The sequence below is a fragment of the Triticum aestivum genome, chromosome 2D, assembly GCF_018294505.1.
Source record: "Triticum aestivum cultivar Chinese Spring chromosome 2D, IWGSC CS RefSeq v2.1, whole genome shotgun sequence".
In the NCBI taxonomy this organism is placed as follows: domain Eukaryota; kingdom Viridiplantae; phylum Streptophyta; class Magnoliopsida; order Poales; family Poaceae; genus Triticum; species Triticum aestivum.
The window spans coordinates 203,090,699-203,112,849 of NC_057799.1; the positions used below are offsets into that span (position 1 = coordinate 203,090,699).

Here is a 22,151-nt window from a genome sequence, read left to right on the forward strand (position 1 = left end):
GGGATTTAAAGTTTTCGTCGGCTACTCAGGAGGATTTGGTGGAAATAAATCGCCTTATAACTACTCTAGGAAAAAAAGCATTCCGCACCCCTTCGGAAGCCGCTTCTCAACTTGCAATTGATTTTGAGAAATACTATTGGGAGAAGTACAAAAAGCACTCTATAGACTAAATGCTGAACTATTGACCCTACTTGTTCGGATAGGTGTTCACCCCAAAGTGTTCCCGGACTGCATGCATACATCCGTAAGTAACTTAGTGCAACATGGCAAATTTCATTGAGAGGAATTAGCAAAGGAAAAGAAATAGAACGTACCTCCTTAAATAAATATCTCACCTGCCCTGTTGAGGTAAGAACCAGGACAATAAGGAAAACCTCTAGAGCGCTTAGCCAAGCCTTAGCCTGATATTGAGATAAGATAGTAGTTGCACACACGGAACTAGCCTTAGATCAAATCTGGGATGATGCCATACCCATATCCCTTCTTCCCAAGCTGAAAACCATTACTAACGGAAATATACGCAGCACTCATAAATGAAACTAGACCCGCACGCACCGCACCTAAAAAGCAAGTTCAACCAACCAAGCAAGCAAGGAAGTGAGCTCCCTATAAAGGAACTTCGCCCAAAGCAAAGAAATGGTTTCGGTAATGGCGCATCTTCACTTCACAGTCTTTCTCGAGCCTCATCAGCCCAACAAGCAAGCTTTTTTATTGCTACGCGCCTCCGCCTCTCTATATAATGATAATGGGAAGAATCTTTTGAACGAGAATCATCTAGTTATATAAATTACTTATATAGTTAGTTAGAAGACAATCTCCCCTTTATTGCTTTTGCGTAGCATTGAGCATTATATATGGTTAGCCGCGGATCCAGTGGATAATGCGAGACTACAACGTATAGTGTTACCGACGATGTTTCGCTTTCGTCTTCGGTGCCTGGCGTGGTGCTATCATCACATTGATCTACCCGCCCTTCTATTCCCTTCCCTAGCTTTCGTGTTTGAGTAGTAGCGCCAGATTTCGATTCGGATGCAAACTTAGCACAATGCCCGGTAAGCTAAACACTCGATTCTACATCTCCGGGAATGCAACGAACTTCTACTTCTAGATAGGTCTAATAGATAGACGTCTAATAGATAGATGGGGGGCCCACTAGTCCTGTATTGCGGTAGTTCAGTACATACTGACAACGAGAGAACGAACCCAGTACCTATAGTACAACAAACACAACCATTACTTGCGTCACTAAATTGAAGCATAGAAAGAGGTGGACCGCGCTTTGGATAATTGGTCGGATACACGCACATCTTGATAAGCCAATCCCAATCCCTTCAACCCAACCTTTACCAAAAGGGGAAACTGTAACAACAATGACCCTGACTCGGATTCCAATAGGGCTTCTGCTTCTTCTGCTTGGCAAGGTCAAGTATATACACAGTCTAAAGCCACAAGAGAAGGTATGATAGGACAAGTGCTGTTCAATGCCTTGTAACCATTTCCATGTTCTGGTCCGGGTTCTAGGTCTAAAAGAAGCATTGGCTGTGTTGATCTGTCTCCAGGTCGTCTATTTGAAAGGGAAAGCCCAGTGTGTTCGTTCCTCTACTATACGGAATCCTGGATATCTTGCCTTGGTTCCGACTCTAAACCGTTCTAAACAGATTCTTTCTGCATACTGATGTTGGCAGTTATGCCTAGGTGATAGATGTATGTTGCTGGATTGGAAAGCTATACGATCCCTTTTATTCAATTATGACAGCTGAGAGGAATTTGGGATGGCCCCGCTAGAGTTTCCAAAATGAATCGAATTGAACCCTATTGTTTTTTCACTATAAATTCCATAGTATCAATACAATAACCTTTGAGAAATTGTGAGAACGGGAAGATGCAATCATTTAGATGGTGAAATTAGCCAAGAGTTGAACAACCCCTAAAAGCACTCACAATGAATGGTACCAGCGGATACCAACCAGATAGAAACATGCTGAGAAATCTCTGTTATAGCTGAAACTAATATACCAATCCTATCTGTGACCCTTTCCACATTCTTTTCTTAGTCACCTAACCTATGACTGCTTTTTCTTTTAAGCTTTAATAACCTTAACATTCGAATCTGCATCTGCTATTTCAGTTCTGTCTAAAGATACTATTCTTTGATCACTTGAAACATAGTAGAAAGCATCTAAAACAGATATTATTGTGGATTCCCTCTCCTTGTGGGCTGGACTCCTTTTTACGTGGACAGACAGGAAAGTGGAATCTGAGGAATTAGCTGGAACAGACTCACCTTAGCTTTGAACGACTATATCCCCTCTTCTATCTACATATGGATATATATGGTCTTTAATAAAGGAAGATGATTTTAGCCGAGGACTAACACAGCTTCCATTTTGTAGCACATCTCTCAGTGGGAATAGCATCATCCATGACTTCAGGCACAGCTAGCTACGGGTAAGCACAAAAGGTAATGACGAGAGGGCCGTCCTATGTACCCTGAAAGAGAAACTATGTGATAGAAGCCCGCTTTCCCTCTCTTCTATCCCACCTAACCACTTCGGGTATCAGTGGCCTCGTGATCTCCATGAACAGAGATCACTACACAAAAACAACTATATGAAAAACTTGCTTGCTTCTTCGAATCTCGAAATGACAGAACATATAGAAAGTGTTTTTGTGATGAGACCATTCTCTTCGGGGAACCTATAGAAAGATTATCAAACGGCTTTCATGATATTATGCTTCCTTGCCCGTGAGGAACATGTGTGAGCATTATGTTTTTCCAACAAGTGATCCGACTGGAAGAAGTGTTATATGAGGACTTCGAGATCAAATAGAGAATCTGTCTCTCCATTCCTCGTGAGCCACTTATTTCTCCGAAATCAGAGATCAGAGTGATTTTCCTCCTTTTTCCCAAATAGTCGACGGTCTTACACCATTGGGATACTTCGGATAAACTGGAGTACATATATGAGAGACCGGTGCTAAAACCTTTTCTCGAGATATCTTCCAGATTCTTAGGGTCCTTGCTCTGGATCTCGCCCCCCCGGCGCGAAAGCAGTTGGTTCCGTAGTTTGAGAATTCTACTAATTCCAAGTATTCCATTATTATTATTAAATAAGAGAATATAAAATGTAAAGAGGAGAAGACATAACCAGAAAAATTGTGAGAAATAAGTTAATTTATCAAGTTGAGGCATTTCGATTTGGATTTCAAATAAGAAAGAAAAGACTCCGAACCGTACTTTTGCTATTTTCTATCTATACAAAAAGAGATTTACTTTCCAAAATGGAATCTTTGCCATTTCTGATGTGAATGAGGGAGGTTGTCTACCCGGGTAGGGGTGACCGGAACCCTCCCAAGTCATCACTCAAGAAAGCACCACAGTCACACGAGAAAGAGTTTGGACTATGACGAAGACGAGCAAGCCTTTGTTGGGGAGTGATCGGGGAAGAGTCGAGTACAAGAGGAAGGTGGAAGGAAGAAAGCGCCAGAAGCGCCAGGTGCGAAGATAGACCATCAAAGAACTCCACAGCAGAGCAAAAAAGAGAAAGGCAAGGCTCGCAAAGAACAAAAGCTCAACCATCAGATCCAACACAAAGCCCTCAAGATATTTAGAGGCTTGGACTACTCTCTCTAGTAAAAGAAAGGAAGCACAATGGGTGTTGCTCTATTTCTTATTAGTGAGGTATTCTTCTTCATTTCAGTATTATGGGCATTCTTCCATTCTAGTCTGGCACCAACAGTCAAACTAGGAGCTCAACGGCCACCTGTTACTACGAACTTGTTTTCATCTGGCAGATAAGCTTTTGAGAAGATACCACTTTGATAACGAGCTTTTAGGTTGCTGTATTGATACCGCCCTTCGGGGGAACAGGAGAATAGCATGCATGGGAGAAGGATTTAGGGAAAGGTACCCACCTTTTAATGGGAGAAAGGCAGCTTATGTGAAAACTTCCCTTGTGGTTTAAAGTTCAAATAGATCAGGTGCCTATGTTGTTGATACACCGAAAGATACTAACGCTATGCTCCAATGCGGGATGAGGGCCAACGATTGTGATGAGTGGGGACCTTAGAGCTGAAAACCTACATACAGTGACCCTTATGGGCAGCGACCTGGGCTGGCTATGTACGAGACATCAAACCGTCTCCCGGGTCCAAAGTTTCCATTTCTAGGCCTGATAGTCTTCAACTGAAAAAAGTAGGGTGGGGAACTAGTAACAATTGTGCCTGCCATTCAATTCGTGACGTGGATGATCCGCCGACGGAATCGATTAGGTGAAACGGCTCTGCAAAGTTTGTTTGTTCATAAAGGCTGCATGCAGCCATGCAATTCGTACTGCATGGAGATATTACTCTACCACTCTATAAATGGTATATAGATATCTTCACTTCATCACAAAGAAATTGAGTACTAGCACGCATTGCTATGGATGCTGCAACCGCAAACAGGCTTTCTGCAATTGCTACCGAAACGGAGCAACTGAAAAATGAGATTGAAGGGAACCGTAGAGTGCTAAACAACCAGTTGAGAAGTGTTAGAACAATGGATCCTGCAAAGAAAGAAGCGCGCATTCGCGCTACCAGAGAGCGCATAGAGGGTTTGGAGGAGAGGCAGGAAGCGCTGCGGGTGGAGCAGCAAGTGCTCTTTATTCGTCTAGCATCTCGCTAGAATAGAAGAGTCCGTAGACTCTTTTTAGTTTTCTAAGGTTGGTTTAAATTCAAGAAGTGTCTGGAGACATTTGTTTTCATGTCAGGTGTTCTTTGTCTTAGTTTGATTCCGATCTACTCCTATGCTAAGTGTCTTTGTTTGGTTTGATTTCTTGTGTTTGCATGTATGGGCTAGCCGTCAGTGTTCAATGCTTATGTTAATATAATAACGCCAAAATGTGCTGCAAATTCATGTTCAAGTTGAAATAAGGCCAAAGGGCTAAGTGTACTACTGGAGATTATATATTCCAGCTCTGAAGTTTCCTTTTGAGCCCCCGTTCTACTATGGTTTGGATTCTAGTTGAAGCGTGCGACCATCTATTCAGATGAGGAGACCGAGTAAGAAACCACTAAGCGGAGAGCAAACAGATCAATCTCTATCTATGAGTTTCTCAACCATGATCCACTATTCAACCAAGACCCGCTAACTAATACTTTTACGCGAGCTTAGTTATTGGAAGTTGCAGCCGAGGAACTCTTATCCCTAGCCACAGTTGTTGCAGCACAAGGCTTTGTCGCGATTGGGTCATATGTCAGTACTCTCACATTCCCCGTGGTCTCCCTAGTATGCTGAGCTGAACTGAAGTGAAGTGAAGCTGCGGGCGATGATGGACTGATCCCATGCTATTCAGGCGCCTGACAACGCTGGCTCCGACGGTGATGAGTCTGACGGTGGCTCAGATGTTTCTCTTCCTGATCCTTCAAGGTCCCCCGTTCCTAACATCGTCCAAAGGCCGTTGGCGCTCTCCCATCTGACAGTGCGGGCTCTGCGTGTCGCCTATGGCAACACTACCCGAGTGGTCTATTGCATAGTGGATCCACGGGTACCCTGTCGCTGCTTCATTTTTATCAACATCCGGTAAGCAGAACGGACAGAGAACTGTCCCGATTTCTCGTACTTTCTAGTTGACAGGGACAGGCCTTCGTGGGAGAGTAGAAATAAGAGAAGAATGAAGGCCAGAATAAGGAGTTATAGAGAACCCTGTCGTGGGAGTTAATGAGTTAAGCCAAGGTAGGTAAGTAAAGATTGGAGTGATGGGAAAGACTATCTGTTTCCTGTAGACGAGCTAGGCAAAGAACGTTCTCAAGGATAGAGGGGGCCATTGCTTGAATTCGTATTGGCGTGGAGGAGCCCGAGGAGAGAACCGTTCCCCCTTTCCTTTTGGGAGTACCGCTTACTGATCGGGAGTGGTCAAGGGAGGATCACCTTGCGAAGAAGAAGCACGAGGCTCGCCCACAAAGCGATAAACACAAGGAGGATGGGCATGCACAACGGATTTCAATTAGAATAGAAGGTGGGGCCGCCCCTTCCGCTCTGAACTACCACTTTGCCTTTTGGTCCCTGGTGCGATGGACACCGTGTTGCCTTGTGGGATCCGTCATATTCTTATCTTTGGGATAGGAGCAGCCAAATCGCTACCCGCTAAATCCAAATGTGCTTAGCCTCTATTTAAGCCGTCAAAAGGGGAATCCAGGCTCTATATATCCATATCTCGTATTTATTTTCTCGTAGTTCGTAGGAATAGCTCGTCTCGTATTGATGGATAAAGATGCGAACCCTTTGCCGAGGAATAAGAGTGCTCTTGGCATCCAGCTACTTTCAAATCTCTATACTTTACTACAACTAGATTTGACTAAGGAGAGGTGTGAGCCTCAATGCCAAGGAAGTAGGGCAAAGATGAACCCGTTAGCGTATAGGAACTACAACATATGAAAGTTGGGTGGATACTCCTATTTAATTGGTTTAACCAGAAATAGAGGATAGGATTCGAAAAGTCAACCGGAAACCGAGCCCTAACCTTTAATTGAGTTCAATACCCCTACTACTAGTATTGGCGTGGGTTCGTATGTATACATTCGTATTGGCTTAGCGGTGCACTTTGTATCCCGCCACATCCGATCCTTTGCTTTGCTTCCTTCTTACTTTTATGATTTTATTGACTACTCTTGTGCAGCTGGGATATAGTGAGTTGAGAAAGGAGATAGTGAAACTTAACTAGTCTTTGTCATGGAAGGGAGCAACTTCTCTCGAGTACGTACAGTACTGAGGATTTACGAATAGGCTAACGTTACCAGTACATAGTGGATCTATGATAGTGATGTATGGACCACACCAACCTCTCTTTCTAGCCGTAATCGATAAGAAAGGAAGAAATATCATGGCATGTGAAAGCAATAAACCTATAATAAAATAGCTAAAGAAAGGCAAATACTCCGGGGTAATTGGCTTATACCACAATGTTACTCTGACAGGATCCTTGACAAAATAGTCTTGGCATGTAACCCAGTATTTATTGGACAATATAACTGGCTGCTGAATACGCGCGGCTATCCTGCTAATACTAGCAACCAAAGACATGAGGTTCTTCATACCAGCATAATCATTCTCCTAGTATTGGAAACATACTTTTGTAATAACATGAATGTCTCTAATCTCTGTGTACCTTCCTATTTGCTTTGTCAGCTCATTAGCTGCTGCAAATATTTCTTAGCTATTAGATCCTCTTTCTTCATGGTAGAACTCCAAGACAGATGACAGCTCTTGCTTGTCTTCATGAAAAAGTGCAGAAGCCTGTATCAATGAAGAGTAGGCCGGTACCAGCAGAAGATAGTAAATAGTGTTTTTGTTAGCCACTGCACTCACACTGTTCGTTCGGAAAGTAAGTCCTCCTAAAGATTGTTCTCCCCAACCCAAGTTCAAGACGACCTACCTAAGAGTACAAAAGATGGACAACCAAAAAGCGAGTAACGAGTAAGAGAGCGGCGGGTGACTAGCCCTACCCTCCGTCTTCCTTAGAAAGATAGGTTGGTACCTCTGCCTGTGAAAAGAAGAGAGAGACCACTTTAAGAAAGGCTGTCCACAAAAGAAGTTGCTCAAGCAAAGACTGTTCGTAAGTTCGTTACCAAAAGCAGAGTGAAAGGGGTTAGTAGCTAAGGGATAATAAAGAACTTTCGAAGGAAAGCGAGACAAAGGCGTATACTGTGTTCCGATAGCTGGTAACCAATACGCGGCCCCTATTGATTCTTACAGAAATCCTGTGAAAAGAAGTGTTCTCTTTCTCCAGCGAAAAGAACAGTCTCGCAGGAAGATCAAAATACTTACTATATGTGCGTTTATGTATCAACTCTTATATAGTCTAGTTTTCCCGCCCTATCTACAGAAGGAATCAATTCCCCTTTTTGAATGTACAAAAATTGGTAGAGCTCAGCATGTCTGGAAGCACGGGAGAACGCTCTTCTGCTTATATTATTACCACTATTCGATACTGGGTTATTCATAGCATTACTATACCTTCCTTATTCATTGCGGGTTGGTTATTCGTCAGCCCGACTTTCACTTGGAAAAATAGGAGATTTAGTTCCACGCTTTGATTGGTAGCAGAAGGGAGGGCGCGTTGCCAGCCTTCATTTTTCTTGGATATTCAACACTAAATGAAATGCAAATGCATATGAGAGAACTTCAAACTACTTTACTTATTTGCAACAGCAAGCTGAATAATAGAATAAATAAGCAAGGAAGGAAAGAAAGAATAGGGTTGTCGCTGATACGCTGTTTGGATTAGATGTCGCAATATCGGTTGTAGTATTTCCGCTCTTTCTATAAGCTAAGAGAGTTGTCGCATAATCGGTTGTTCATGATCTTATAATTCATGGACCAAAGTCGCAAATCGCTTGTTCTCATTCAAGCATCAGTTCGTTCAAAGTCGGCAAGGGGAATCAGAGAAAGGGCTGTTTAGTCAACAATCATGACCATGGGAACATTTGTTCGCTTTCTAGGTACCCCCGGATCTACTAGTCATCGCCTTTGAGTTGGGAAAAGCATTTACCCTGAGTCGGCTATTCCTGATTCAGAAAGGAAAGGTATGTGGGTAGACATTGAGTTAGAGATTGAATGAAGGGGCACACTAGAGAAAAGCAAGGACAAGTAGCTAGTTGACTAACGCTTTCGAGCACGTACGCTGGCGCTCTTTGATAGAGCATTATCTACAACCCTGAAGCAAACTATGAAAAAGAAATATAGCAGTCTCTTCCAGCAGTGAATTGTAGCAGGGCTTGGTCTCGAAAGGTATAGATACCACCAGAAGCTTGGAAAGAAGAAGGAATGTCGACCTACCGCTCCGTGGGCTTTGAACCTTGCTTTTCTGTAAAATTCTCAGACGCTATAGCTGTGTAAAAATAGTACTCGATTTCTCACTAGAAAAAACAACAGTCTTTATTGTTGTGTGCATATTAGTCACAGATTATAGCTTTGAATAGGACAAACTACTTTAGTAACTCTTGACTATTGCTTGAAACAAGCGTTGAAGCAATGGAAAGAAGCGAACGGTTAAGCTAATGCAGCAAGAAAAGGGATGCAGCAAGTGTCCAAAAATCGGATATGCCCGGTGAAAATTATAAACAAGGCTGAGGAAGGATTTCGTACTGCCGCAATGCTCTTGATAGAAGGAAGCATGAATACCGAAGGCCTACCTAGTTGAAATAGGAACAGCTATGGAAGTCCTCGGCCAAACGAATATTTCACGGAAAGCCGACAAGGGATTTTCTTAATAACTGGGCGCTTTGATTCTTTGGAACAACTCGATGAATTTAGTAGATCTTTTTAGGAGGCCTTCCATGACCATAGATCGAACCTATCCCATTTTGACAGTACGATGGTTAGCTATTCACGGATTAGCTGTACTGGAATGACAACACATATGAGAATCTGTACACGATACAGAATAACGACACGACACGCAATCTTATGACTACAGTATGGCCTTCATCTTTGACAGCAATCATGACAGGCCGCGGTATTAGCGTTAGAGAAAGGAAAGGACCTGAGGTCCGTTGATTTACAACCAATAAAGCTCCGCCTTTGGGGACTACTAAAACAGATAGGCATTTGAAGGACCAAACCACCTACTGAGGACTTTGACACCCAGCCCTTAAGAAGCAGAATCTACAACTTTGGGATACGTATTTATAGACTGCAAAAGATAGATACAATGCTGTTACCCACCATGCATGCAAATCTTAGTTCTATGGACTACTAGTACCAGGAACGTCATCTACTACTGCGAAACTCCCGGGGGACGCTTTTCTAACTGGTTTAGCCTCTAGAGTGGGGAGGAAGAACACCCTCTAGACCAGGATAACTTACTAATTCAATTGACAAAGCGTCCTATTTGCTAGATTTCTAGTCGTTAGCTCTTAGTGAAGACGAATTGCTATCATCTGCGGGCGGCCCTCATTATTGAATTTATCCGCCTTCGATGCAACCAAATTCACTATTGACTTACGAGTTTATGCATGCTTCATTCCTATATCGGCATGTATTATCCGTAGGCTGGTTGTGAGACATCTTCCTCTTAGTGCTACAAATGGCTTCTTCCTTAGTTCTTTATAGCTCTGTCACCTCTTTTAGACTCTTTGCAATGTTTAGTGCGGGGAACTCTACACTATTGTACTCAGATGCTATTCCTTCAAGAAAGTATCGGAAAGCAAAGAGGGACTCGTTCACCGTATCGCGTCCAATACAGCTATGCCACAAGTTGACCTAACCAACTAGTAAACAAAACCCAAGTTAACGGATCGACCTAGGAATAGGATGAATAGAACCATTGAATCATCACACAATGGAGCAGAGAGCCTTCCTTCAAGAAAGAAATAACTCCCTACAACAACCGTGTTTCGAAACTCGATTCATTATCATACGATAAATTTCATGACAAGAACCTTCATTCCTACAGAGAGGTTGAAGCTAAGTTTCAAGACCTAGTACGGGAAAAGCGCAGTTCAAAACCGAAAGGATCAAAGAAAAGGGAATATCACGAAGGTAAGCACATTCTATTTTTCTTAATTGACAAAGCAAAGGGAGTTATCAACCCTTTTTTCCGAAACCCTATAACGGCTAGTTCCCAATGCTCGGCTTCCTACCTCCTCTAACAAAATCAAAGGTAATATCCTCCGTTTTCCAAGAAGATAAGTTCTACGGCAAAGGATGTCAACGGAACAGTTTCGGCAAAGGCAAAGCCCGGGAGAAATCCAATAGCGTATGGCGATAATGTCATCCCCACCGAATCCTCATCTTCAAAGCATTTTCTTGCAAGGGCCTATCGCGAAAGAACTCAAGCCAATACTTTTTCATTTTCATGTAGTAGATCCTATTAAACATACGTACGAGATATTTACAGCCCTTCTTCGGCAAGGGTATCCGGTAAAAGGAGGACGGTTCCTAATCTTTTGATCGGCAAAGGGTTCGATGCATTAGTTTTCGACTATGAACGAGTCAATCAGCTAGATCTACTTGCGGCAAACGGTACCTTCCTTTCCCAGCCAATGGTACATAAGGCAATGGTTGTTATTGAAGTTCAGATCAGGGAATACCCTAGGTTTCGGCTTTTTCCACGGTTCCGTAACGGTAGGTTTCGGCTCCTCGCTGCATCCCTTCCGCTCCTACTAAGGACGCTGCTGAACCGATAGAATTTGCCGAGCGAGCACTACCATAACTTATGGTATCTGACCAGTGTGAAGCATTAGCCATCCAGGGAATGAAACTATGCGACTACCAGCGCTGTCACATGGCTCCATTTATTGAAGAAAGGGATAAGACTGCTGCCATTAAGGCAATGAAATTGACGAGGAAGAGTCAGGAGTTTGGCTGCGCCAAAGCAGAGGAACGGAGGGAAGCAGCCGCCGCTGCACAGGTCCTACGCATTATCAAAACCAGGCAATGTAGTCAATGAACAAAAGTTTCGTTTACCACTGGGGTTCTTCATATGCACAGTCAGCTCAGGTAACATCCAGAGGTGTTAATACAAAGCAAGAATTGGATTCTAAGTATTGCCATTTCGTGTTCAGAAGTCTGAAGCACATCATTTGTGGGAAGCAGCGAGGAAGAAAAGCGTACCGTATTGACGGTAGTGCAGAATGATCTCCGTCACGATATCGTACGTACCTCCAGAGCACGAACATACGGTATACAACCGAGTTGCCCGACGTCGGACACAACAAACTTTCGAGCACCCTGTTCATTTAGCCTCTTAATCGATGGAAAGAAAATAGAGGTCTGCAGCAAACAAGAGCAAGCGACACTAAACTACAGTAGTGATAAATTGGCGGAACCTTCTGATAAAATGACAGATTGGAAACCAACACCAACACGTCCAGAAAGTCTGAAGGATAAGGCTTCTCTCGTCCAAAGAACGGCACTGAAGGCGAAAGATACTCCAAAATATGTCATTGGATCCAGCTGCAACAATGAAGAGCGCCGTCTTGAAGAAATCACTTGCTGCTTCCTCCACCATGTTCTCCAGTATCTGGTCTTTTTGAAGTAGCTTATTAGCTGATAAGCACTAGCTGAGGCATCTAGCTGATGACGTAATCTCTGCATATAATACCAACCAAGTTGGTTGTTGTTACTACATGCTGCGAGCATTTGGGAAAATGACAGAAACAGAAAATGGGTTTCTAGCTGCATAAGCACAATTATACAGAAAGCAGTCTCCTTTATTCGTATCTGGGGAAAGGGTTGGTTCTCCAAATTCTCTTTAAAGAATGTTAAAGCAGTACTGTAATTTTCTGGTGAAATGGAAAGTGGTTGCTACCATATTGTTTGTAGTGATTACATCATAATCCTCATCTTCAAAGCAAGGCTATCCACCAGGGCTTCCAATGCTAGGCTAACCTCGGCAAAGAACCCAAGGGATTTGCAAATTCTTGAATCGATAGACCTTCGTACAACGGCAAACAAACAGACGCGATAGAGGGTTTTACGCTACTTCACAGTCAGCAGCAAGAGTGGATGGTATAACTCTGGCCAGCAGGCGGGAGGGAACGAAGCTCTTTCCTAATCTTGAGCTAGAATCCCTGACGTTGGTTGATTTAGCTGTGGTGTAGCTTAGGATCTTAAAGCTATGCAGCTGGGTTGATCCCTATCGATGGAATGGAGCTTATCAACTCATGAATAGCATGGATCGCCTTCTACTATACCGGGCTCAGGTGCAACAATGGAAGCATACCATGCATAATCCAAAGATACATCCTACCTATGCCAAGAGCACAAAGATCAAGCTAAGTAAACAGGTCTAGTTAAAGCCCACTGGAGTAAGGAAAATACAATAGGTTGCTTTTTTCCCACCATACCTGGCAATGATTGGTATCCCTTGATATGTTAACACAAACTAACCAGTTGTCCCTTCCCCTAGAGGGGTTTCCTATATGGATTCGTTCCCCTGAGCATCTTCCATGAATTGACGTATATGAGCGTAGTTATCAGGTACGCCGGGAGCTGGATTCTATCCCCGGGGATAGTGATTGATGGCATAGAGTTTTGATAGAAAACTCGTATCAAAATCATACCAAAAGAAAGTCTCGATTCGAGGAACGGAATACAGGTCCATGATAGAACACAGACCGGTAAGAGAAAGGAAAGTAAGCATAGTCTTCATTGAACCGGAACTGGAAGATTGACTCGGGGAAACAGGAAATCCTTAATGCCGTGGGAAATCCATTGAGTATCCAAGGAAAAGGCAAGCTCAAGGTATTCTCCCCAATCTTTCCCTTTCGGTCAGACAACACTGGTCAATAGGATCGGGTGGGCTGGGCACATAGCCGGAGATAAGAAATGGCAACAAGGCTCAACAGAGCAGAGAGACAAGAATACCTATATAGAGACATGAGAAAGAATAAGCCAAGGACAAAACGAGAATTCCGCATCCAGTGAAAGCTGAAGTCACATAGGGAAGGGAGTTTCTGCAGATGGAGAAAAGGGAGATATCATACTGTGTGTGATAGGTTATTAGCTGGAGTATTGAGATTGGTATATGGCATTCAGATAGTCCTTCTGAACTGAAATCATGGAAAGACTAGGCTCACCAGGCAGGGAAAGCTAGATATAGCCTAAAAAACCTCCACTTACGGATTCACATACTGGTTGGTATGTTCATCAAGTTCTCGATTACTACTTACGGTGCCCACTGACTCCCTTTAATGGTACGCCAAGATATAGCTCATAACGACTGCAAAGGCATATTTATTAGCCAGCTGTGGGATACTGCCCTAAAGCTGCTGTTCCAGTGATTAGATCAAAATAGAGTTCTTTCTACAAGAGCATCTCAAGTTGGTCAGGCGTCCCCAGGAGTGTTTCGATATCAGCAAGCACATTCTAACTATCTATAAATGGCATTTCGAGGTGAGAGAGAGTTCCAGCATATTAAACAAAAGAGTGGGTAGACACATGCATCGAGGCATTCCCTACAACAGGTGGATAAAGCCGTTTCTAGGCCATAGAAAAACATAGCATGTGACATTTATTTACATAGGACCAAGCATAATCGTTTTAGATAAGAATCAATCAGCAGGTGAAAGGCAAGCACTTCCTTCCCTGAATCCTACTCTTGCCCTAAAAAAGTACTAACTAAAGCCAAATCGAATGAAATATGCCTCTCTACGCGAATAAGCAGAAGTGAGCCCAATAGAACAGACCAGGAAAGAGTTTACTAAGCTATCGCGCGCAGTAAAGAGAATACCATATCTAGTTCTTGGCTAGCTCCCATCTTCGATGCATGGATCTGACTAACCGGAGATAGGACTCGTGTGCTTGAATCAAAAGAAAATACCGGTATTCTGTTCCAAATTAGGCTTGTAATTAGAGTTACCAATGGTAAGGATTGGCGTGGGTTTAGAATGGGTAGCCCGCTCGCTATCTATGTCTTTCATTCCCATGGATTGGAAAACATCTTACTCGCCATGGGGCGAAACTTCTCATCGTCAGCCTAAGTGATTGTTTATGTAAGCTAGAGAGAAGTACCCTTGATTGGGTGCTTCGAACGCCCTTCGGGAAGTGAAAGTGAAGGTTTATCAATAGCTTGAATCAGGACGATGCCGCTTAGAAAAGTCTTGTATAAGATAACTAGCTTGACAACAGGAATTCTCTAACTTACTTGTAGATAACGAACTTGCTGAAGGAGGTTAAGATAGTTTTCCGTTAATGGGGAGAGAGAAAAAGAGTCCTCGCTTTCATAATCGGTAATCAGAGTCCAGGCTTCCTACACCCATATTTTACGACAACCTATGAACCGACTAATTCAATAGCTGGCCTTAGAGAAACTGTCCTAACTTATCCAAGTAGTCCTAATAAATGGCCATGATGAAATACTCTTCCTTTCCCTACGGCACTCGCTTGAAGGACTCGAAAGCTGACTAATGCTGATAGGAAGAACTTTCAAAGTTCTCGTCAGTCCTTTCATTGAAGCTAGTGACATCATCTGACTCTATCAAGTCATTTCTATCTTCTTTTTCTTTCATTTATCTCTTTCCTATCTATACAGTGTATTACCCCAAAAGATAGTGAGTTAAGCAAGCATGTGGGAAGTAAGTAAGCAGGGTGAGGCGGCGGCTTGTAGAAAATCCTCAATACCTATATCGGAGTCAGCATCCGTTTTTGTTTGAGTTTCGCTGTTAGCTTACGTCCTTTTAGCTAGTTCGACGTGCTTTCATTAGTCCTTCAAGCAAGTGAGCCAGTCGCGGTAGGTCTTTTTAGCCTTTAAGTAGTAGTCCTGTTCAAAAGATAGTTATCATAGTGAAGTGAGTTATTACAGTTTTTCGAGTTTCTTGAAGGCCAGGCAGTCAGCCAAGGAAGGAAGTTATGGTGTGGAAGTCTTCTAGTTTGTCTTCCCCTTCAAGCTCTCGAGTACACTAGGGGAGAGGTATCGAAAGTCAAAGTATAAATCAAAGTGAAAGTAAGAAGTATAAGTAGTAGGCTATCGATTAGGTTTTTCTACTTAATTAAGCTGCTTATGCAAAGTTTTAGAATTTGTTCACATAGGCAGCGTGATTGGGGGCATATTTGTTGCTTCCCAAGGTAGTTAGTTCACCACACAGGCATGTTAGTACTAAACTGCAGAAAACAATTAAGTCATCCAATTGATGCCACATTGCAAGATTACTCTACCACTCTATAAATGGTATATCGATAAGTGTCTTCACTTCATCAAATGAAAATGAAAGAAATTGAGTACTAACACGTATTGCTATGGATGCTGCAAACAGGCTTTCGGCAGCAATTCCAGAAAAAAGGAATTGGTGTTTTAGCCAGGTCATCAAATCAGGGGGGATATGCCAAGAAGAAATCCATGGAAATCAGCATTCCAAGAACAATAAGTTGGCACTTTCTTTCATATATAAACTATTTATTGAGGGAAAAGATATGAAAAACTAGAGTGGAATCGATTGAATGCACTATCGTTATGCTTTGGCCAACCCTCTTTTCCAAGTTCCTCTTGTTTATCCAATCTGTATTCCAATCAGAAATCCAAGGTAAGATCAAGCCAAAGGGGAATCTAGGTACCGTTGACCCAGGAAATCAAGTATCAAAGGACCCAGGCAATAGGTTTATGACTGAACTGAAACTAGAGCAGGGAATAGCAGGATGCCTATGTTTCCAATACAGAAATCCTTAACAAAACAGAGCACAGACAATAGGGCCAACTATTGATCTTACTTTCCCTCAATAAATAGTTTGGATTGGATAAACAATCCTACTTTCATTCCAATCATAAAACAAGGGAAAAGATCAAGGGAGAAAACCCTTCCAAGAAAACTAGTAACCAAACCCTGACGAACTTGCATTTGTTGAGTGAAAAGAAGAGTTCAACAGGAAGAATGTATGAAGAGATTGAGATGTTTGGATCTTCGCTAAGCTTATAAGCGAAGAATGCACGTGAAGTATTAAGGTACATTCGACTATATCTCATTCTATAGAAACCATTTCTCAATCTATAGAAACCATTTGCTTTAGGTAGACGTGATGGTACTTCCACTATTTTGGCATCTTATGGAACCCAATTCGAGATATATAAACTAGATCCTTGTTATTAGAATGATGATCTCTTGGCTATGACTGAGTCAGATATTAATGGAAATGGTTTTCTCCTCCGAAAGTCCAAGTTGAGTCCAAGTAGTGGCAAACTAGAATCCTTCTTTTCTTTTCCCTTCATGGTTAGTTTCAGTTCAAATGACGAATTGAGACAGAAACCAATGGATTCCAGTGGCTGGGGGATCCTATGTCTATAAATAGATTCAAGTACCATTCTATACCCCTTCCCTAGCGCCCTATAGACCTGTTTTGCTAAGTGGGTCCTACTTAGCTGGTCGGCCTAGGGGGGATGCAATTCAAGAGACAAGTTCTACAAGTTCTCATGGCCGAGATCCCCGTATTGGTAACGGGGCTGGTGCTGACTCGTTCAGAGAATAGACCCCCGATGTTCTTGGGAAGAAAGAGAGAAGGACGGCCCTGTAAGGGAGATCCTGTGTTGGAAGATTTTGGTGGGTGTCATCTCGTTCAATTCTGGGTCAAATGACAAGAGGGCCGTTCAAGCAGATTAGAAGTAGAAGTTGTTGAGAAAAGGTCAAAGTGCCACTATGGAGGTCGGAACAAGCGTCTACCTACCAAGTGAATTGTGATTGAAATGACGATGGCTACATGTTGAGCTCTATCCACTGAAATTGAATCCATCGATGCGGTAAAGGACAGAGCAGAAACAAATCCTCCATTTCCCTGCCTTGCGACCGAACAAAGAAGAAATTCTAGAGTGAGGAGACTTGTTGGTTGACCAACTGAAGGAAACGACGCCACTCCTGCTTTGCTTACTTTTGGCCAGCATTCGTCTTCGGCTTACAGTAGCGTTTGCAGCTCTATTGGAAATCGAATTTCTATGTCCGTCCATAAAAAGCATCAACTTCTAGTGCCGCCATCCACCACAAGAGTAGGTAACCTGCTCGCTCTTTTCTCTATTGGGGGATCTAGGTATATCTTCCAACTCTCCTTCCTGCACACTGGCATACAAAGCATCCTCATAAACTGCATTTTGTAACTGAACCTCCACAGTTTTCAAACCTAAGGGTGGATCAAAAGGCACCGGTATTCTCTAATCTAACTTGAATTCAGATCAATAATCAAGGGGCACAAGAAGAAGGCAAGAGCACGGTTCCGGCTAAAACCAACTCTGCGAGGAAAGCAGAACTCAGCAGTGACTGATCCGCTCGAACCACACTACTTACTTAGGCTCACTTACGAGAGCTCCCCTGACTCTGATCTCTGATCTAGTAGATGCGAGAAATCAATCCAACTCCATCTGATCTTATGATCTTTGCAGAGGACAAAGGTACTAGGGATATTTCCTCCATTTATATTCGTAAGAAAGAACTCCCACTATTCGTTTGTATCAGCCTTTAGCGGGTCTTGGTAAATCAAAAAAAGGCGTAGATAATGCGCATTGCTTTTGAGTTCGATTTGAACTAACTAGTTTCCATGGTTCTCCAGGAACCTACCGTTTGTTTGGAGTATAGCCAAGTGGTAAGGCATCGGTTTTTGGTATCGGCATGCAAACGTTCGAATCCTTTTACTCCAGATTATGAAGACCCGATCGGATTTGTCAAGAACGAGCTAACAACTACAGGGGAAGCGGCTCGGTATCAACATACCACCTGCCCGTCTTATCAATGACAATCATCTGTTTGGATGAGGCCATTCTAAGGGTTGTTTAGGATTGGTATCTGCTCTCTTCCCATGGAGTTCTTGTCCCCATGACCAGTATCAGCAGAGGCAAAACCTGTAAGCATCAAGCCAGCCAAGAAGTAGAAGTTGGTAAAGATGGCACAAACAAAAGAAGAAAGGAACTTGGTTGGTGATCTTACATACGGGAGGCCTTCTATAGAGTGAGGCAAATAGCGATTTTGCTATAGATACTGGGATCAGAAAATGGTAGTGGATGTGGACGCCGAACAGGTGGCACGAAATGCTCGTTCAACGGACGGAGTCATACCACCGCCTCCTCCTGCAAACGAGCAAGTTCTAAGCTTTATCGATCTTCTCCGGCTCACGAAACTCTGGTCTAATGCCCGCCTTTAGAAAGGACCTGTTTCTTCCTATTATTCATATCCGCTAGGGGTACGAAGGAGAAGGAGACCGGATGCGTTAAGCTAGTTGGTAAGAGTTCTTGTCATTATTGATAGTGGCCCTAGAGAAAGAGCTTACGCTGATTGTTCTAACTTCATTCATATTTGATTCCGCAACTGAGACCTTTTCCCACATCTGTGCCAGGAGTTCAAGCAGTCAAAGCAGAAAGGGTTCTCGCTTCTCCGTCTGGAAGGACACCAAATGGACCAAATCCTATCGATCTTTCCTTACGACTCGACTTCAAAAAAAAGGTCGCAGAGGGCTAAAGGCAGTATCTTTAGTCTACCCAACTCCCTTGCTGCCTATTTCCTTTTATACGGTCATTCCGTGGGGCCACAAGCACCATCAATTGCATTATCCCCGGTACCACACATCACTCCAATCAGAATAAGCGGGAATGCTGGTTGGAAAGACAGAGAAATAGAATAATGAGAATCATATGGTCTGCTTGGGAAGATAAGCGAAGAAAGCTCTAAGGTTTCCCTTCCTGCATTCAGATCTTATCAATTTGTCCCATGCTATATAGTGAAGCAAAGCTATCTATAAATCGAGCATATCTTTTATCCGGAAGGTAGTGGGCTTTCACCCGTACTCGCCCTTCCACTTCACACTTACTAAATTAGGCTGAGTGTATGCGCACATGAAAACAAACAGAAAACGAGTGAGCACTTTCTTCCTATAGACAACGGTCAAGTCTGCGATCCAAACAGTGATGAAAAGAATTCTCAAATCATTCGCGGATGGACGTGAAAGAAGGAAGAACCAAATGGCACTGCTTCCTCGAAGTGAGTTTCGGGTACCCGATCAAGGGACTAATGAAACACCAGTACATATCATACAGAAGCTCCACTCATCCCTCCGCCAGCCCAACCTAAGTTTCTATCGGACTGAGCTATTCTTCAATCCAGTGCCCTAATCCTTTCGAACTTGGGTCCAGAAAATAGTGCTATTGTACAACCTGGGGAAGTCAAAGAACATTCTAAGTGGGCCGCATGGGTCGTCCCTTTCACCTCATTCTTTTCCGTTTCCACGCTCTGAAACCGGGTTCTTTCACTTCAATCTCTCTCATAATCAAGATGAGATATGATGTTGTTTCATCCTAGAATTATGAGAAATCCCTTGTTGGCTGGGACGGACCCTTAGTATAAGATAAGTCAACACAACAGGTTGTGTCAATTTCTCAAAAGACATGGACTCGCCTTTCGGGGTGACTAGCTGCATTCATTGGTTTGCTTTCTTCCACCAACTTCACAACCATCCTTCGTTCATGACAGGCAAGCTCAACCACAGTTTTCGTAGTTTGGTTCAATTCATTCGGCATTTCCATTTCCAATTGGTAAGTTCTATTTTCTCCGACCCAAGGAAGAAGATCACAAGCGGGAGTCCCCTCTAGGAAGAGATGCTTTCCAAAGGCCGTACGCTACTGTTGAATGGCCAAATAGGGATTGAAACAGAGTAAATAACTAGAGTATCCCGTCGTAGTGGTAGCTGCATTTACGCGACCGGGTCCGAGCCACGGGACAAGACCAAATCACATCCGCGGATGGAAGACCGTAGATTTCTCACTTTCCCTACTCGGAGAGCATGTGTATGTAGTCCGCCTGTATCTACTTATTTATTCGGAGAGCACCATTAATAGGATTCAGAAGTCGTACAAGCTATGGCGGAGCCGTTTACCAATGCACCCAGTTCTCCTCATATTTGATTCTTTTTTGGTATCATTGGTTTCACGTACGTCTTTTGGGCGAGCTTTCTTCACTGTCATCAAAACCAACGCTCAAACCAAAGCTTTCCGAGCAGTTGTTTATTTCTCACTTTAGCTGCTGTCGTTTTCCTCTTCCGAATTAAGCGAGTGAAAAACAAGGGGATCAGAAGAACAAACAATAAGAATGAGGGATTGAAGTCCGTTTCCTTCGTATCGTATTTCAACGGATCGGGTAGTTCTAGTCTTTTTTGATTAATCCTTCCTTTTTCCCATCATTTGACATAACATAATTAAGAAACTGTTTGATGGTCAACGGAACGAGTAGAGAATAAAAATGCCCTTATTCCAAAGGAATTGAGTGCCAAAGCGAAAATAGAGTAAAGAACAAAAGAACGAAATGCAAGGGTTGCATCCGCTGTTTCAAGTCCGGACGGTTACTCCGCTAGGTTATTGAGTTGGCTCCCCCGTTATTCTTCATCAGACAATGCACACTTAATGGAAAACGAGGTATCTTTTTGGAAAACTTCTCTACTTACGACTTTGTTAGCGCTTTGAGGGCTTCACTATGTTCTCTGAAATCTTGTATAAATAAGAAAGAAGTCTTTCTCAGGAGATGACTCTGCTGATACTGAGTTTCAATGCAAAATGGCTCCCGCTTCTTCTGAAAGAAAACTGGGGAAAAATCAATATGGAGCCGTCAGAGGCTTATCTGGCCGATATGACTTCCTGAAATTCTTTCCAGATAAAAACCTAAAATGGAGGGATTGGGGCTTTGGCTCCAGGCTCAAACTCTATCTTGTGGTAGACTGCCCTCCTAGGGAGCGCTTGGGCAACTAACTTGTGGGGCATGACATCCCAAATTCATCATTTACATTAGGAATTTCCTGAAAAAAGTCTTATGTGTATTGGATCCGCTCTTCTGTTAGCATGAACACATGAATGAAATTCTTCTTATTCTTCCTAAATAGAACCCCCCACCCTCACCTTTCTTAGGACTATCAAGCCTTCTCGAATTAGGTCTATGGTAGAAGCTTTGAACGTAGACCCGGATACAAATCTTTCACTCACTGAAAAGTGAAAACCTGTGACTATATCGTCCTGAAGACGTATGCGGCGGGAAGAAGTGGCATTTAGAAGTGTTGCTGACTTTACATTTAGGTTTCGGCATAACAAAGCTTGCACTGTCTTTTCGCACTTAGGCGCACAGCGTGCCGTCGGTAATGATTCTACTACGGTGCTGCAAATTTGCAAGCTGATCCTAAGTAATCGTTGTTGTTCATTGGATTCCTCCGGAATTACTTCGTTAGGATTGAAGAATTGCAGCAATTCTTCCTGAATAGACTCGATTCTCCCGTCGAGAGTTTCTTTGAAAGTCTTACCTAAACTCTTCCAACTGAATATGAGAAAGCCTATAGAACAACGAGCTACTATCATTTCTTAATTATAGATTGAGATCTTCTTCGGACTTGATGCACAAATAGATGGAATAGCAACAAATAGCATATTTCTATCCTTCATATCCGTAGAAAGAAATCTCATCTCCAGGTAACTCCATCTTTTTCAGCTCTGCTCGCTCACTTTTGAAAGGAAAGGAGACTGATCTTGACGTCGGCGTTGGTTTTTCCAACGAAACGAAGAAGTTTTGGATTGAGATTTCACATAAGCATTGCACAATGATCCGCATTAGGCGGGGAGCAGCAATGATACCGTTGGCCAGGAATAAGTACCTATCCCTCTACTACTTAGGATGTTTTTCGTTCTATTGAAATCCTGCGTCGAGCCGATGTTTCATTGATCGAT

The 22,151-nt window shown here is 42.9% G+C and overlaps 2 protein-coding genes and 1 pseudogene across 2 annotated transcripts in view; 1 reads left to right on the forward strand and 2 right to left on the reverse strand.

The window, feature by feature from the left end:
• The window catches only part of LOC123055751 (uncharacterized), a 1,314-nt gene extending 1,144 nt beyond the window's left edge, over window positions 1–170 (forward strand). Inside the window, exon 2 of the mRNA XM_044479627.1 lies at window positions 1–170. This exon is cut by the window's left edge and continues 147 nt beyond it. Coding sequence (XP_044335562.1) covers window positions 1–170 — 170 coding nt within the window.
• A 2,520-nt stretch (window positions 171–2,690) lies between these two features.
• On the reverse strand, window positions 2,691–3,208 carry LOC123049187 (putative ATP synthase protein YMF19). Its single transcript, XM_044472162.1, has one exon. It carries the CDS (start codon window positions 3,191–3,193, stop codon window positions 2,723–2,725), a length of 471 nt encoding a protein of 156 aa, XP_044328097.1. The 5' UTR covers window positions 3,194–3,208; the 3' UTR covers window positions 2,691–2,722.
• Window positions 3,209–21,241: 18,033 nt separating this feature from the next.
• On the reverse strand, window positions 21,242–21,905 carry LOC123049188 (ATP synthase protein MI25-like; annotated as a pseudogene).
• Window positions 21,906–22,151: the final 246 nt, after the last annotated feature.

Bases quoted from the DNA above. Each gene is read 5' to 3' on its own strand.
- LOC123049187 (XM_044472162.1), bottom strand. From the start codon at position 3,193: ATGCCTCAACTTGATAAATTAACTTATTTCTCACAATTTTTCTGGTTA.